This window comes from Carcharodon carcharias, chromosome 5 (genome assembly GCF_017639515.1).
Source record: "Carcharodon carcharias isolate sCarCar2 chromosome 5, sCarCar2.pri, whole genome shotgun sequence".
Lineage (NCBI taxonomy): Eukaryota > Metazoa > Chordata > Chondrichthyes > Lamniformes > Lamnidae > Carcharodon > Carcharodon carcharias.
The window spans coordinates 57228542-57244370 of NC_054471.1; the positions used below are offsets into that span (position 1 = coordinate 57228542).

The window sequence follows — 15829 nt, forward strand, 5'->3', positions numbered from 1 at the left end:
AGTGAAACTTGTTAGAAGACATGTGAAAGTTACAAAGCTGCAAAGATCAACTTGGGAAAAAAAGGAGCACAGAAACATTGGTAAGAAATCTTGCTTTGTTTGCGGTGACTTTCATAAAATACTGTTTCCAAAAACCATATGAAAAGCATATTACTGTGCAGCAATGGAGTTATTGTACAAAGACTATTTATACCATATCTCTGTTAGTGAAAAACCATGAAAGATCTGTTACCTTAGATTCTAGTGCAAAAGTTAAAAGAAAGGTTATTTAATACTCATTTAACAGCAGCTAAGCCAACTTTTAATCAAGAATTCATTTTACTGGCACCTAACTCCGCAATCAACCTTAAGAGTAAAGGATTGCTCAAAAGAGCTTTACTCCATGACATGTATTTTTTTGAAACACAGTAAGAGAGGGCACTACCCCTCATCAATCAGCCACTGGAGCCATGTTATTCAGCCAGTGAAATAATCAGCTTCTTGCGAGAATCATTACATCCTTAAAGATTCTTCGATATAGATTTCATTCACGTAAGTACATTACAATTTAAGTATATAAATGCTTGCTGCAGCATATTGTACAAATGGCATCTTCCAGTTTATGGACTCAGTTTTAATCCATCATTTGGGAATTTAATGATCTCCTTGTTCTGCTCCATTCCATGAAAGCTGCTGTATTCTTTTTCTTACTTGAGCTACATTGTCTGTTTGATTCATTAATTACAAATTAAAAAGCCAGCTTTCATTTGTGTTCAATAAGGCAGCTATTAGATTAGTCAGGAAAGAAGATTTGTTTAAACAGTTGAGAACGTTTACAGATTTCACTGTTTTGGGATTTATTTTTCTCCTTGCATCATTTTATGATGATGCCATAAAAAGTCAACTGTAAAGAACATTACAGTATTAAATGCATTTTAACCAGTATAGCTTGCCTTTGTTTTATGGTGTAATGGAGGGCTAGGGGTGTAGTACAAAGGAATATGTTGGTTTCATATCAGGTCTATGATTGGACCTGCATGAGGGGCATCGAAAATCCACAAAGGATTCAACCATCCAGCCCAAACATTTGCTTTTTCACATCATACATTTATTGTCCTTAATCACACTTTTATTATCATTATTATTTTTTTAATTTAGAACTGGAATTGTACCCCAACAATTGGACTATGAAGGCCAAGCACAAGATATCTGTAAACAATGGACATATATCACTACAAATGGTAAACTATAAGATAATCCATTAAGTGGTAGCAGGTGCGAAACAGAAGGGTATTTAAAAAAATGTTTTGTTTTTAATCAAGGCTTTGTTGCCATGGAAAATGATGAGGGAGAACATAAGGAGGTGGAGGAGGACCATATTTTATTTTCAATTTATGAAAACCTTTGATAACAGAATTACAACCGTAGCCAAAGCAACACATATGCAGCTCGCCCAGGTGTAACACCTGCAAATAGTGCCTTTCAGAATGAGAAGGAAAAGCTACTTTTCGCCTGATCATTTGTTTTGTTTATCAAGGTGAGGGATGTCAATGGTGAAGAATGAAACAGTTCTTTTATTTTTTGAACTATAGGCCATGAGATGCAAAGTAAAACTCTTTCTGTATTTCGTTCTAACAGTGGGGAACAATTTCCTCTGTGCACAAGGTGAAGCAACTTTGGCAATAACTTACACATGATGTGCCAGATAATTCAGCTGGAGTGTTTTGAGGGTACAGTGGAACATCTAGCTGGCCTCAATGCACGCATCTCTGACCCAAGATATTTCCTAAGGTGAGAGGCTTGTATTACTGTGCTACAAGTACACCTGCCTGACGTGTTACTACAGTATCTTGATTCCTACATTGTAAGTGGCCAGACTCTGACTTCTAAGATGTCTTTAGAAATGACATAGGATTTACAGCACAGAAACATGCGGCTCAATGGATCTATGCTGGTGTTTTGCACCACACAAGCCTCCGACCCCCTTACTTCATCTCAGTAAGTTTTTTTCTTTGCTGAGATTAATTGGAGTAGGGAAACTAACCTCTTAAGTCCATTCTGCCATCCATAGCAATGCTGTACATCAGGGACAAACAAGTATCTCTTTTGTTCAAAAGTCAAGGCTGGAGGCAGTGCTGCAAGAAGTCCGATGACCTCACAAGAGTGATCAAGGTCCATTACTGCACCTTCAAAAGCCACATTCTACCATTTGCACCAGTAGCCGAAGCCACTGCTGAAATCATTACACTATTCACCTACTAACAATTTAACTAGGGTTCAAACCTAACCTTCACATATTTATCTTACCCTAACACACTTTGCACTGCTCCAAGCCTCACATCCAAATCTCACAGGTTGCATACACTGTCAGCTGTTAACCATATCATAGCCATTTCAGCCAGACACATTGACTGACACATTTCCCTTTCTCTTGCAGAAAAAAATTGATTCATAACCAGAGGCAGCAGCAGCTAACTGGAGCAGGACAGGCCCGCCAGCATGTCCTGGCCCCCATGGAGGAAACATTGTTGGTTATTACAGTCCCAGTTTAGGCTCTGACCAGCAGAAAGGATGAAAACAACAAAGATGGTGGTGTCCTCATATGAAATCATCCTTCTCAAATTCTTCTCATCCTTCAATCTCTTCTGATTTACAATTGCAGATGTTTTAAGCATGTCCCTCATACCTTTCCTCTCAACTCTTCACACCACAACCTTACACATGTGCTTTTCTTCTTTCAAATCCCAAGAAGTGCAACCTGGGCAGGCAAGATGACAGTGGTGATGAAACACCGTCACAATTGCTTTCACACTCACAACCATGAGCTCAGATACTGATGCAGCACATAACTTAGAGGTGAGATTTGCAAGGGTAAGACACCTGGCATGAATGTACTGCAGCCAGAGCAGGGGGAAAGGATAGGGCAGGTGCCAGCTTGTAAGTGGACAGGGTCACACACATGTTCTCCTGCAGAAGGCACAGATGATTATCACTTCAAAGGAGCAGCTTACAGAGGAGCACGACAAAATGCTTGGTGCATTGGGAAGCCTGTCAGAAAACCTGCAGTCAATGTCAAAAGACATGGAATGGACCAGCATCAATGTACTTCAGGGCTTTGCACAGAGCTTGGAACCCAACCGTTCCAGCATGGAAATGGTGGTGAATTCCATCAGCACTCTTGTGGACCCAACCATGATGCAGCATCTGATGGCCAATATTACAGCTTCCATTGCAGCACAAATGAGTCATGCAATTACAGTGGTGGCAGTGATTCCATGGATCAAGAAAGATTTCAGAAAGAGAGCATTCATCCTCCCGTTCTGCCAGTGCCCTTGCTGTTGCTATTAGCCAGCCAGCCCTGCTACCTTCTAGGTCCAAAACTGCTCCAGGTTGTTCTCCAAGGCCATCTGCAGTTTCCTCCGCTGAAGTCAGCAGCCATCCACCAGTTATGCTGCAGTGACTGTCGCACTACATAGGAACAATTAGACAGGCAAACCCTCATCAGACACTAAGAGAATGCACAAAGTTCATTACTTCTGAATGCAATGTGCGATGATTGCATTTATAGATTTGGTTTGGAATGTTTATTTTGTCGTGGCTTTCATTTTTGCCTGTGGTGAAGTTACCGATATCAAGGTTTGATCAGTTCTTCATGGCCAGAACAGAAATTTCTGGGTTGCCTTCTACTTACCCTCCTCCTTCTCTGCTCCTCAGCTGCTCCCAATTTAATTGGTGCCAAGGGCTTTCCCCATGACGGTGAGGTTGTGCAGCATACAACAGGCCATCATAAATTTTGACACCCACCCCACCGAGTACTGTAGGGCTCCTCCAGAATGTTCCAAGCAGTAGAAGCATTGTTGCAGCACACCAATGGTCCACTCTATCACATGCTGTCAGTGTGGCTTTCATTGTATGGATGCTGCGCATGTGTTCGTGGGTTGTGCAATGGAGTCATCAGCCATGTGGTCAGCAGATAGTCCTGTCACCCAGTAGCCACAGTTGGGCTTACCATGGTGGCTCAAATGCAGGTGGCACAGTGGACTGCCACCGAATAAAGTCATGACTGTGACCAGAATATCGGACGCGACCTGGAGGATTCGCTGCCTATAGTCACACACCACTGGATATTGACAGAGTGGAATCCCTTTAGGCTCTAGTGTAGGGCAGAGTTGACATACAGCGTTTGCAAATGATGTGCATTCTGCCAAGGGCGCCCTGCACCATGTGGTCCTATCCTAGCAAAGCTGTGTGGCTGCTTTATCAGCTAATTTGGCAAGACAGAATGGAATGTAGTTAGCTGTCTTTGAACAGACAGTTTCAGTGACCTCCCTTATGCAACAGTGGATGGCAAACTGCAAGATGTCACAAATAATTGTAGCTCAAGAACAAATCACATAAAAATTCACCACCATGGCCACCTTCACAGTCACTGGCAATGCCATCCTTGGCCTGTTCTAAGGTTGCAGTTGTGGCTGCAGTAGTAGTGAGCACATTGTTATGGAAGTGCAGACACCTCACACATTGTTCCTCACTGACGGTCAGTTAGAAGAATTGTTCCCTGAATGCCCTGGGTGGAAATGACCTCCTGCTGGGTGCCCTTTGCCCTCTCCTCCTCCTCTTCCTTTTTCTAGCAGCTTGTCCTGCTCTGTGTGGCATCTGTTCATTCTCCCAATGCTGAATTCAAAGGGGAATGTGTACTAGTGCACCCATGTTTGGGAGCAATTGTCTTGTGCAGAAGCCTGGAAGTCAGCGCTAAATCCTTCAGCCACATCATTCCCTATAGACTTTAGCAACTTTAAAGAACTCTAGAGTATTCCAAAAACTTGTAAAATCGTAACAATAGACATAAAAAATCAGCCTGCAACTAATGTGTAAGTAGTTGCTGCTGCCTTTAAATAGTGTTGTCAGAAGGTCCTTCCTGCAGCTGAATGCATGCTCATCTCTGGGAGGTTAAGGGATGGCATTAGCTATAATTATGAGCTCCAAAATGGTACTGCCGGTGTCAAATCAACATTGCATGCTGATTGACGGCAATATGTGCCTGCTTTACAAGCTTGCAGTGGACATTCAGTGCACGTGTGCTAACACCTACACCAGTATGACATCTGGTGTAATTCGCTGCATAACTGTGTACATGCACTACAGATTCCATTTTGGAGTATTCAAGCTGAGGGCACAATCCCAACTTCTTACCCAATACATTTTGAATATTACATGTTAGTTACACCTAATGCACAGAGGAATCTTCTTTAAAGTCCCTTAAACTCAAGTTCGCAGGACAGCCTATACTGCAATAATGTTACATTTCCATTTCTCATTAGCCATCTTAATGACATCTCCGCATCATATGGCCAATTCAATTCAACCACTATTAAAACTTTTATGTTGCAGAACAATGGTCACTAAGATCCGTGTTGATCCTTCAGGCATCAGACAGACAGGAAAGCCTCTTGTGCCAAGCCATGTGTTGGATTTGATTCCAGGCCTCAATGATAAAAGGACAGTGCCTTAATGTACAGTACATCATAGCTCTGTTCCTTCTTCAAAGTTGTGCGTGCACTTGTAAAACAAAGATAACATTTTCAACTTCAGCAGAATCTCCTCAGAGTATTTACAAGTAGTATGAAAAAGAAGAAAGCCAGTTTATGTGGGGCAGTGAAATGCAAAATGTGGTAGATTTTTTTCCTAATTTAGCTGAATGCACTCTTAATAACAAAATAATTGTTTGTTTTTTTGTTGCCTTGAAACACTAATCTGCCTTTCAAGTGCTATAGGTCAACTTTTTGTATTCCTGATTTTTTTAAGTGCATGCTTTTTTCATGGTTCTTTGACCCCAAAACGAATCAAAATGGTGCTAACCAATGTGATGCATGTGTATATATGTGAGCATGTATATAATACACATTAGCTGACCTCCTGCAGCATTTCACATGGTGAGTCAAGATGAAGGGGAGTCTTCAAATGAAGGAGAGTTAGAGGGCAGGTGATAATTAGACCAGAATAGGCTAACATAATCAAGTCGCCATTTTAAAGGATTATATTCCGTCTTCGTTTTTACGTAATCCATTGATTTAATATATATGACACTCTGAGAAGTAGAGAAACAATTGGTTCACAAATAGGAGTTTTACTGTAGTACAGGAAAAGGACTGGAAGGTGCAAAACTGAGGTGCAACAATGCCATTACTTGCAGGTGTACCTGTACATATGTGTGTGTTGCCATCACACTAGGAAGGGTAATTGAATCTGAGGATGCAACTCGAGGACTATAAAATGAGTTGGGCAAAATAAGAGGTAACCTTCTGACTTTGTGCTGCTCATTGAAACCCTCACAGACAAAATGGGAATTCAAGCACATGCAGCATGACTTTCCAAGCATGGTCAGAATGTGCTTTACTGGCAGGCAAAAGCACTCCACTAGAAGTGCAAAGTTGGAGAATTACCCCAAATATGTGAGTGGGCAAACACGTGAAGTTCTGTAAATAGGCAAATAAAAGCATATGTTACATGGGACAGATGTACTCCAGCAATGGTGTTAAAATGGCTGATGATGAAATTGAGAATTATCTAAAGTTCTTGGTAGACTCAATGGTCAACATGTTCAATAAATACAGAGGAGAAACCAACAAAGCAAATACAATGCTGATCTATATAGGCAAAACAGTAGCATACATGTTAGAGAAAGGCATAGTCCATCTGTACAATATACTAGTCAGACTACAAATTGAGTCTTGTGACCAGTTCTGAACACTGACTAAGAGATATTCAAGCACTGGAGGCAGGTCAAGGGACAGTCATGAGACTGATCCTCAGCGTCAGAGGCTGAGGGCTGTGGCGTGATGAGAAACTGAAGAAATGTGGACTTTTTTGGCCTTGAAAGGAGAAGGAGCTTTAAAGAAGGATATGAGATAGTAACCAGTATGGAAAAGGTAGACCCAGGAAATCACTTCTAAATAAACAATGAGAACAGTACAAGGGACACGGGTTCCAACTGTTAAAAGGTAAATTTGGGGGACTGATAACAGGCAGTCCTCCTTCACCCTGACAGTGGTCAAAGAACATCTAGGTAGGGTAGCAAATATCAAAAAGCCTGGAATATATTTAAAACAACCAAATACTAGATTGACAGGGTCGGGGGTGGGGGGGGGCGGGGGCGGGGGTTGCTTTCTATATTGTTTTTCTGGGTGTAAGAGCTAAAAAAGGCAAAATTACCATCTTTATATGGACATATCTTGTGATTGTAGGAATATGGACTCTGCATTCACTGGTATTTTTGCTGACATTTCTCATTGCAAGGACACAGCAAAGGCAATTACATTTACATTTTATCATTTAGGTACCTGAAAACATAAGCACAGGGAAAAACTTCAGCTTTGCTTGCCACACTACCCTATAATTCCTCTATTGGGGTTATTTTTAGAAAATTCGCCGAATAATACCATCTGAGAAGTCAAAATCAGATGTTCTGCCATTGGCCCCGAACCAATTTGTGTAAAATACTGTCCTAAATGTGATGTGAAATATTTAAATAAAAATGTCTCTATTCCTTTATCTTTTTTTTAAAGATTGTGCATTAATTTCAGACAATACTCAGTATGCACTTCATTTATTATCACAATATATGGCCAAGACTCTGCGCCTTTTCTTACACACAATAGTTCATCACTGTATGCTATCAGCCTAATGGAAACCCATTGAGATTTAGTGCCCGTGTGTTCATTTTTTGATAAAAATTATTACAAAAATTCCATACAAAAACTATTTTCATATAAATCTTGCATTTCCACAAATAAACATGAACATCTTGAAAAACTGCTCACAAGGAGTTGTAGCAGTAGTGACTTGAGTTTAGTGCATTCTACAAAAGAGTCTCCTGCAACATTACCATGGGATCATGTCAATGAAAATCCTATATCCATAATTAATCAGGCAGAACCACACGAGTTGAAAGGCCAGGTGTCAAATCAGTTCAGCTGGATGTGGGAGCAGGTGGGTGAAGCAACTTGAAAGGAACAATTCTTGAGACCCGGGATTGGGGAGATGGGGGGAAGTGCACACACTCTTCTGTTACCACAATGAGGTATGCAAACTTAAAGGACTATAGGCTGTTCGTTTAAACCCTACTTCATTCAAATTTTGGAAAACGACTTTGCAATCCATTGTTTAGAAAGTTTAATTGTTTAACAGTTTTTTCATTTTGTGAGGGTTCAATGCAGTCTGATCCATTTTAAAAAAAACAAAATTGATGGAAAACAATTATTGCCTTGTGTTCACTTCTGGTGGTGATACAAACACGTGAAATATCGCATGAAGGTTTCATTGTTTCTTTCCAATGCCTCTCAGTTCTCCTTCACCTTTAACCTCAATTATTTGGAACAGCCTCTATTACAGCAACTGTACAAGTTTGGGCATTTCTCAGCACCACTTCCACCTCCTATAACTTTAGCTATAACTCAATATCAGTTTTCCCTTTCGTTGTCCAGTGTTTTGTTTTCCCTTTATTATCACCATCCATTTCCTATAATGGGAAAAAGAGAGGGAGGGGTGAGAAGAGGGACGGAGGGAAAAGTCTTTACTGCATTTAATTATTTTATTTGCAAGTTGTGGTCCTTGACAATGTTTCGGAATCTGACTTTGACCACCCTGTTTTCATATGGTAGGTAATTTTTTTCGACACAGCATCATGAGGTAACTCGCTTGTTCGGCACGGTTTGCATATTTCCACAGGAAACACTCTTGCAGGTCATTGGGAACAAAGATTACTGTTTGTGCTCGATGTGGATTTTCTACACTTTATGCCATTGTTTCTTTGCCAGGCAATCTCCTGTCGTTGAATGTATGCATGTTGATAACTTCTTCTGTTTTCACTATGACTGGTGCCTGAGGCCTGTGTTTCAGACGCCGTTGACACTTGAGAGACAACCTGAGCTCCTCAACCATGGCACTACAGAAGGACCTCTGTGGGGAAAATTAAAGACTGAAAATGAGATCAAACTGCAATGCCTCGAAGCGACAGTGAAATCACATGTTAGCTTATATTTCTCTGCCCTAACACCAGGCAAGCTTGGCAATGATTGAAAGAAAAGCATTTAGCTTACTACTTGCCTTTAAATAAAAATGACAAGATTGTTTTTAAGAATAACGTGCTGTCTTTAAATTGTAAGGAACCACTACGTAGGAATGTTGTATTTACTGTACTTAATAGTTATCAAATATTTCATCTACTTGATAACTATGTACACAGTATTAATAAATGATAGTCATAATACTGTGAGTCATTAGCTCCAACTGGGAGGAATCCAATTGTTTTCCCATCCCACCATTACCTAACCATTCTCTAACATTAATAGTAAACCAATTTAGGGGGAGAAATTTGTCATGTAGCAATTCTTCTGGCATTATGGTATCATTGAAGAATGCCACCCAGCCAGCATAGGTGGTAACCTGCCCGCCACCTACTACCGGGAAATTGAAGTGAGTCTGAACTACACCAATACAATTTTCCACCCTAGAGTTTCTAAGCTGGAATGAGATGTTTGTTTAAGATTCCTAGAAGTTAAATGAATATTACACAAATGAAGGAAAATGATTTCTGATATTCCCATCCTCTAAGGTTGAATTTTCGGGGATCCCCAAAGACCAGAATGGTGGTGGGGTAGCAGCGTCAGCTGGTGTACAATTTGCAGGATGCTGTTGCTGGTGTTGGCCATTCAGGGCCAACAAGTTCAGGGCCCTAGAAGGCCTACCAATCCCACAAGCAATTAGGCTCATTAAAAGCATTGTTATAGATAGGTCCAGCAGGCCAACTGGGATTTTCCAGATCAACTGCCTGGAAGTGGGCATGCAGGAGAACCAGCACCTTTGGCAGGCCGACAGGCCCTACTTGCCTGCCTGGGTGGGGGTACGACCAAAGGCCCCCCTGTAGAGGGGTCCACTTGCCACGGTGGTCTGGCAGCTTTTCTGGATCTGTTTATGAAAGTTTTCAAGGAGTGGCTGAGAGGGGGACCTGCTTCTTGAGATGCCCGTCCAGTTACTCACCTTCTATTGTAGCTAAGTGCTTCTCTGAAGCTATAAGACCTCTGATTAGTCCTCCAGCTTCAAGAGCCCACTTGCTGAACTTATGGACGTCTGTCCATGTCTCCATACCAAATAAGGGCTCATTGGCTTCAAAATTTTATCTTCAATCAGATTCCCCTGGAGGCGGGTTTCTGACATGAAAAAAAAATTGGTTCCTGTTTCCCACCTATGTGGCTAAATTTCAGCCCTTAGACTTTAATCCGTGTTCAAAATCTTAAAATGAAACAGTTTTCTGATAAAAGTAAACCTACATAATCACATTAACACTAAGGCAAGGCCCAGACTTTTGCCATGATGGAGAGCCTTTCGGTCATGGCATAAATGGCAGATGAACCCAAAAATTCTAAGCCCTGGTCCCCCAACGTGGCACTTCCTACTTTCATGGGAGAAGGACTGGAGTTGGGCCAGTGTTCAAAGAACAAAGAAAAGTACAGCACAGGGACAGGCCCTTCAGCCCTCCAAGCCTGCGCCGATCATAGTGCCCGTCAACTAAAACATTTTCGCAACAGCTGCCTCTAATGAAGTGGGATATTGATAGGTCAGGACTGTGAAACCCGGAGTGTGCAGGTTAGACCAGGTAACAGAAGATCTGAATTTGATGGACTTGTTTGAATAGCGAGGGAACCCCTTTGGAGAGGCAAGGTACCCCTTTGGATATTGTCCAGGACATATTTGGGAGAGGTAAGGCACCCATTGGGATTGTTAAAAGTACACATTATTGTGTGTAAAAAGTGCATAAACTCATTGGAACTCTCAAAACCGTCAAAGAGCTGTCAAAGGATACTAGGTAGTTTGGCATGGAGAGGGTAAGGGCAAAATGTGGTTGGTTGGGGGCATTGGTTGGCATGAGTTGGCACTAAGTTGGCATAGAGACTATAAAGGGCCATGAGGTGGGTAGAGGGGCATGTGTTGGCATAGGGGGCATGAGGGGCTGTGGGGTGGGCACAGGGATATGGGTGGGGAGGCATGAGGTGGCATAGTTTGGCATGAATAGGGCATGGGGATTGTGTGGGGAGGTGAGGGTAACGAGGAGTGAGGGCTGGAGGGCTGTTTTTTGTTTCAATCTTTTCTTTTTATTTAACTCAACACATGTTCGAGCACAGAGGCGGGTGTCCTGCCCAGTCTGCCTCCACATCTGGCAGCCTCCACACTTGCTCCGGGGTTGGTGGGCTCTGAATTCAAATCCAGCAACCTGGGACTCTGCTGCTGCTGCTAGCCTGGTTAATAGTTGTAAAAAGAATGTTAATGCAGTAATCCTTTGACCTGTAGGAGATGTCTCAGCTAGTGTTTGAACATCAACTATGAAAAATCAATCTTTTCATCTTTTAATGTTTGCACAGATATTGGTTGAAAGGCTTAGCCCCCAAACTTCCTTTCTAATCATTCTGTGACTCCTTCTGCCACTGCATCAGGGTATTCTCATGATGAATCGTGAAGAACCATCAATCCAGCAATTTAACCCCAGAGGCAAAATAAGCCCTACAAAAATTTGGACATGTGACAAGATGTAATTTTTGCATGACAGAATTAAACAGGAGCAACATGCAAAAACTACAGTTGTTTGATTTTAAATTATTCACTACAGTCCATCAATTTTCTATCGCTACAATCATAATCCTTTTTAAACAGCAAATAACTGCATGAGACAGTTGCACCTTAAGGCTAAATAGCAGGTTTGGTAGTAAACAAATTAAATGTTTAGATTTATTAATTGTGGCTCAAATGACCAAACAAAATTTCTCTATGGGGAAATTCAACATTTTGTTTTCTAATTTGAAATGTATACAATGGTAACAAACTTGAGTCATTTGATCATTCTGTAATCAGCAGTAAATCACAGGATCAGAATCACACAATTGTTACAGTGTAGAAGGAGACCATTCAGCCCATCGTATCTGTACCGGCTCTCCGAGCATTTTAACTTAGTGCCAATGCCCTGCCTTCTCCCTGTAACCCGGCACATTGTTTCTATTTAGATAATCATCTAATGCCCTCTTAAATGCCTCAATTGAACCTGCCTCCACCACACTTCCAGGCAGTGCATCCCAAACCCTAACTATTCGTTGTGTGAAGAAGTATTTTCTCACCTCATATTTGCTTCTTTTGCAAAACACTTTAAAACTGTGCCCGCTGGTTCTTGGTCCGTTTACAAGCGGAAACAGTTTCTCCCTATCTGCTCTGTCCAGGCCCCTCATTATTTTGAAAACTTCTATCAAGTCTCCTCTCAGCCTTCTCCTCTCCAAGGAAAACAGTCCCAACTTCTCCAATCCCTCCTCATAGCTGAAGTGTCTCATCGCTGGAACCATTCTCATAAACCTCTTCTGCACTCTTTACAATAGGTTCACATCCTTCCTATAGTGTGGTGCCCAGAACTGTACACAATACTCCAGCTGAGGTCTAACCAATGTCTTATATAAGTTTATCAAAACCTCCCTGCTCTTGTACTCTGTGCCCTTATTAATGAAGCCTAGAATACTGTATGCTTTAGAAATAGCTCTCTCTACCTCTCCTGCCACCTTTAATGACTTATGTACATATACACCCAGGTCTCTCTGCTCCTGCACAACCTTTAGAATAGTATCCCTCATTTTACTTTCTCTCCATGTTCTTCACACCTCAAGCTGCTCTGCACTGAACTTCATCTGCCACCTATCTGCCCACTCCACCAATGTGTCAATGTCCCTTTGAAGTTCTACACTATCCTCCTCACAGTTTACAATTCTGCCAAGTTTTGTGTCGTCGGATAACTTTGAAATTGTCCCCTGCACACCAAGATCGAGATCATTTATACATATATATCAGGAAAAGCAAGGTCGCAATACCGACCCCTGGGGAACTCCACTACAAATCTTCTTCCAGCCCTGAAAAATACCCATTAACCATTACTCTCTGTTTCCTCTCAGCCAATTTGTATCCACGTTGCTACTGTCCCTTTTATTCCATGACCTATAACTTTCCTCACAAGTCTGTTGTTTGGCATTGTATTGAACGCCTTTTGGAAGTTCATATGCACCACATCAATGGTATTGCCCTCATCAACCGTCTCTGTTATCTCTTCAAAAAACTCCAGCAAGTTAGTTAGACACATGTTTCCTTTAACAAATCCATGCTGACCCTTACCAATCAATCCAAAATTTTCCATGTGACTAGTAATTCTATTCCGAATGATTATTTCTGGAAGTTTCCCCACCACCAAAGTTAAACTGACTGGTCTGTAATTGCAGGGCAGATCTTTCCAAATTTTTTGAACAAGGACGTAATGTTTGCAATTTTTCAGTCCTTCGGCACCTCCTGGAATCCAGGGAACATTGAAAGTTTATTGCCAGTGCCTCTGCAATTTCCACTCTCACTTCCTTCAATATTCATGGATGCATCTCATCTGGTCCTGGTGCCTTATAAACTTTAAGTACTGACAGCTTAACCAATATCTCCTCCTTAACAATTTTAAACCCTTCTAGTGACTGAGTTTCCTCCTCTGTCACCATGGCCTGGGCAGCATCTATCTCATAGGTAAAGGCAGATGTAAAATATTCATTTACCATCTCAGCCATGCCTCTTGCCTCTATGTGGAAATCCCCATTTTGGTCTCTAATCAGCCCTACTCCTCCTTTTACCACTCTTTTACAATTGATGTGCTTATAGAATACTTTGAGATTTCCTTTTATGTTAGCTGTCAGTCTTTTTTCATAATCCCTCTTTCCTTCCCTTATTTAATTCTTCACGTCCCTTCTGCAGCTTGGTTCTCAATTATATTTGCTACCTGACACTTGTCGTAAGTACACTTTTTCTTCTTTAACTTAATTTCTATCTCCTTTGTCATCTGGATTTGTTTGTCTTACCCTTCTCTTTTGACGGAAACCAAATCATCTCCTCTTTGAAGGTGGCCCATTGTTCAGCTACTGTTTTTCCCACCTACCTTTGGTTCCAGTCTATTCGGCCCAGCTCCGTTCGTGCCCCATTGACGTTTGCTCTATGCCAGTTGATTATTCTTACTCTGGATTAACTAGTATCCTTTTCCACCGTAATCCTAAACCTTATGATACAATGATCACTGTCCTCTAAATGTTCCCCCACTGTCACTTGACCTACTTGGCCCACCTCATTCCCAAGAACCAGGTCTAGCAGCGCCTCCTTTTTGTTGGAGTGAATGTGTACTGCCGTAGGAAATTCTCCTAAACACAGGGCAGGGTCTGTCCCAGTGCTAAGCTACTTGCTACAACCTGCCACCAAATGAATTGCAAGTCATCATTTTTGGTCTAATATTGACAGGGTAATTATTGCATATCTAGAGAAATAAACAGTGTTTAATTAAAAAAGAAAAATCAGGGGTTGCACAGTAGAGACAAGCCTTATAGTTGATGAAAAGCACAGCAGATTATAGCATGAATCAAAACTGCTAGAAATGACAAACATGGATTCAGCTACTTAAGCCTATTATCTGACAAACACTGAATCAGTGGCAACATGATTATGAATTGAGATATGGATTCAGCGACTGCTGTTCTAATACACTTTCCCTTCTGCTGTTTTATCCGTGTTAATGAAACACAGTCTTATTGCTTATCTTTAATGTTTTCTTACTGCACTGAAATACATTGAACTGCCAATAACTACTTAACACAATTACATTTATTGAATTGAACACCACATACAATGGGTAAGCAATGGAAAAAATCAAATATATTCTATTTTTTGCAGCTCGAAGTTCAGAATGCAGTTCAGAGATTAAACAATATTTATGGCATTGCTGCCTGGATTATTCATGTTGCGCTTGAATTTATACCCAAGCTTGTCTAACACAATAAATATTTTATATCAAAGACCACTGCATTAATGATTACATGGAAGAATCATTGCCATACACTTTCAAAGAAATAAATATTTCTTTTGTTTTAAATAAATCGGTTTGAACAAAGCCAGTGACCATTAATTAAACAGCACAGATTCTTTTTACAAAATTGGAATTCTGAGTTCATATGATTTTGCTATCACAAAACATATACTCAAAATGTTCTTATTCTTGTCAGAGAATCTGGACATTTTTGTATAATTCAGTAAGATTTCACTCTAATGAAAAATCAGTGGGACTGCACTATACAATCTCCAGTAACTTACAGATGCACTGGATAAGTCTTTTACCTTCTCAAGCTGTGCATTTTTTTTCGACTTGTACAGAAATTCGCCCACTGCCACAAAGATGGAAAGTACTAGGCCTGCAGCCAGTACTATAAAGATGCCACCAATGTTCTGGACTCCTAAAGCACTGGCTTCCTTGCTCTCTTCCTCTGGGCAGCCATTTCCCCTCCACCATTTCTCTTTCATCATGTGCAGTTTCCCCTCCTCCTGCAGTTGGAGAATGGCGATAGTGATCTTTTCCCTATACGGTGAACCTGAAGATTAACAAAATGAAGCAAGATTAGCTGCTGCAGTCTTTTGTGTTTACATGACAGCCAAATTGCTTTACGCTAATATGTTCTCAAAATGCTGCACAATCAAATACATCACACCATTACTGCTCATTCGCTGGGATGTGTTACCTTGGTGGCAGTGAGGCAGTCAGGCAGTGCTGCAGGCCCAAACTGAGGTCGGCCCAGAATTGGACCTCAAGTAGGGTACCAACGGTTCACCAGTATTGTCCTGGAATCTCCTGGACACTGCTGAGTGCAACCCGATGGAAAAATCAATGGGGCATTAAAAACAATTGTGTTGCATTCTTTCATTTTCTTGGAATACATCTGTTTATTAAAATGTCGGAGATAGAAGGGGTGGGGGG

The 15829-nt window shown here is 41.2% G+C and overlaps 1 protein-coding gene across 1 annotated transcript in view; it reads right to left on the reverse strand.

Moving 5' to 3' along the window:
- Positions 1-8772: 8772 nt before the first annotated feature.
- The window catches only part of LOC121277930 (glutamate receptor ionotropic, kainate 2-like), a 538995-nt gene continuing 531938 nt past the window's right edge, over positions 8773-15829 (reverse strand). The window contains exons 15-16 of the mRNA XM_041187800.1: positions 15196-15446; positions 8773-8937 (exon numbers count right to left, since the gene is read on the reverse strand). Coding sequence (XP_041043734.1) covers positions 8773-8937; positions 15196-15446 — 416 coding nt within the window. The remainder of the gene's footprint in view (positions 8938-15195; positions 15447-15829) is intronic.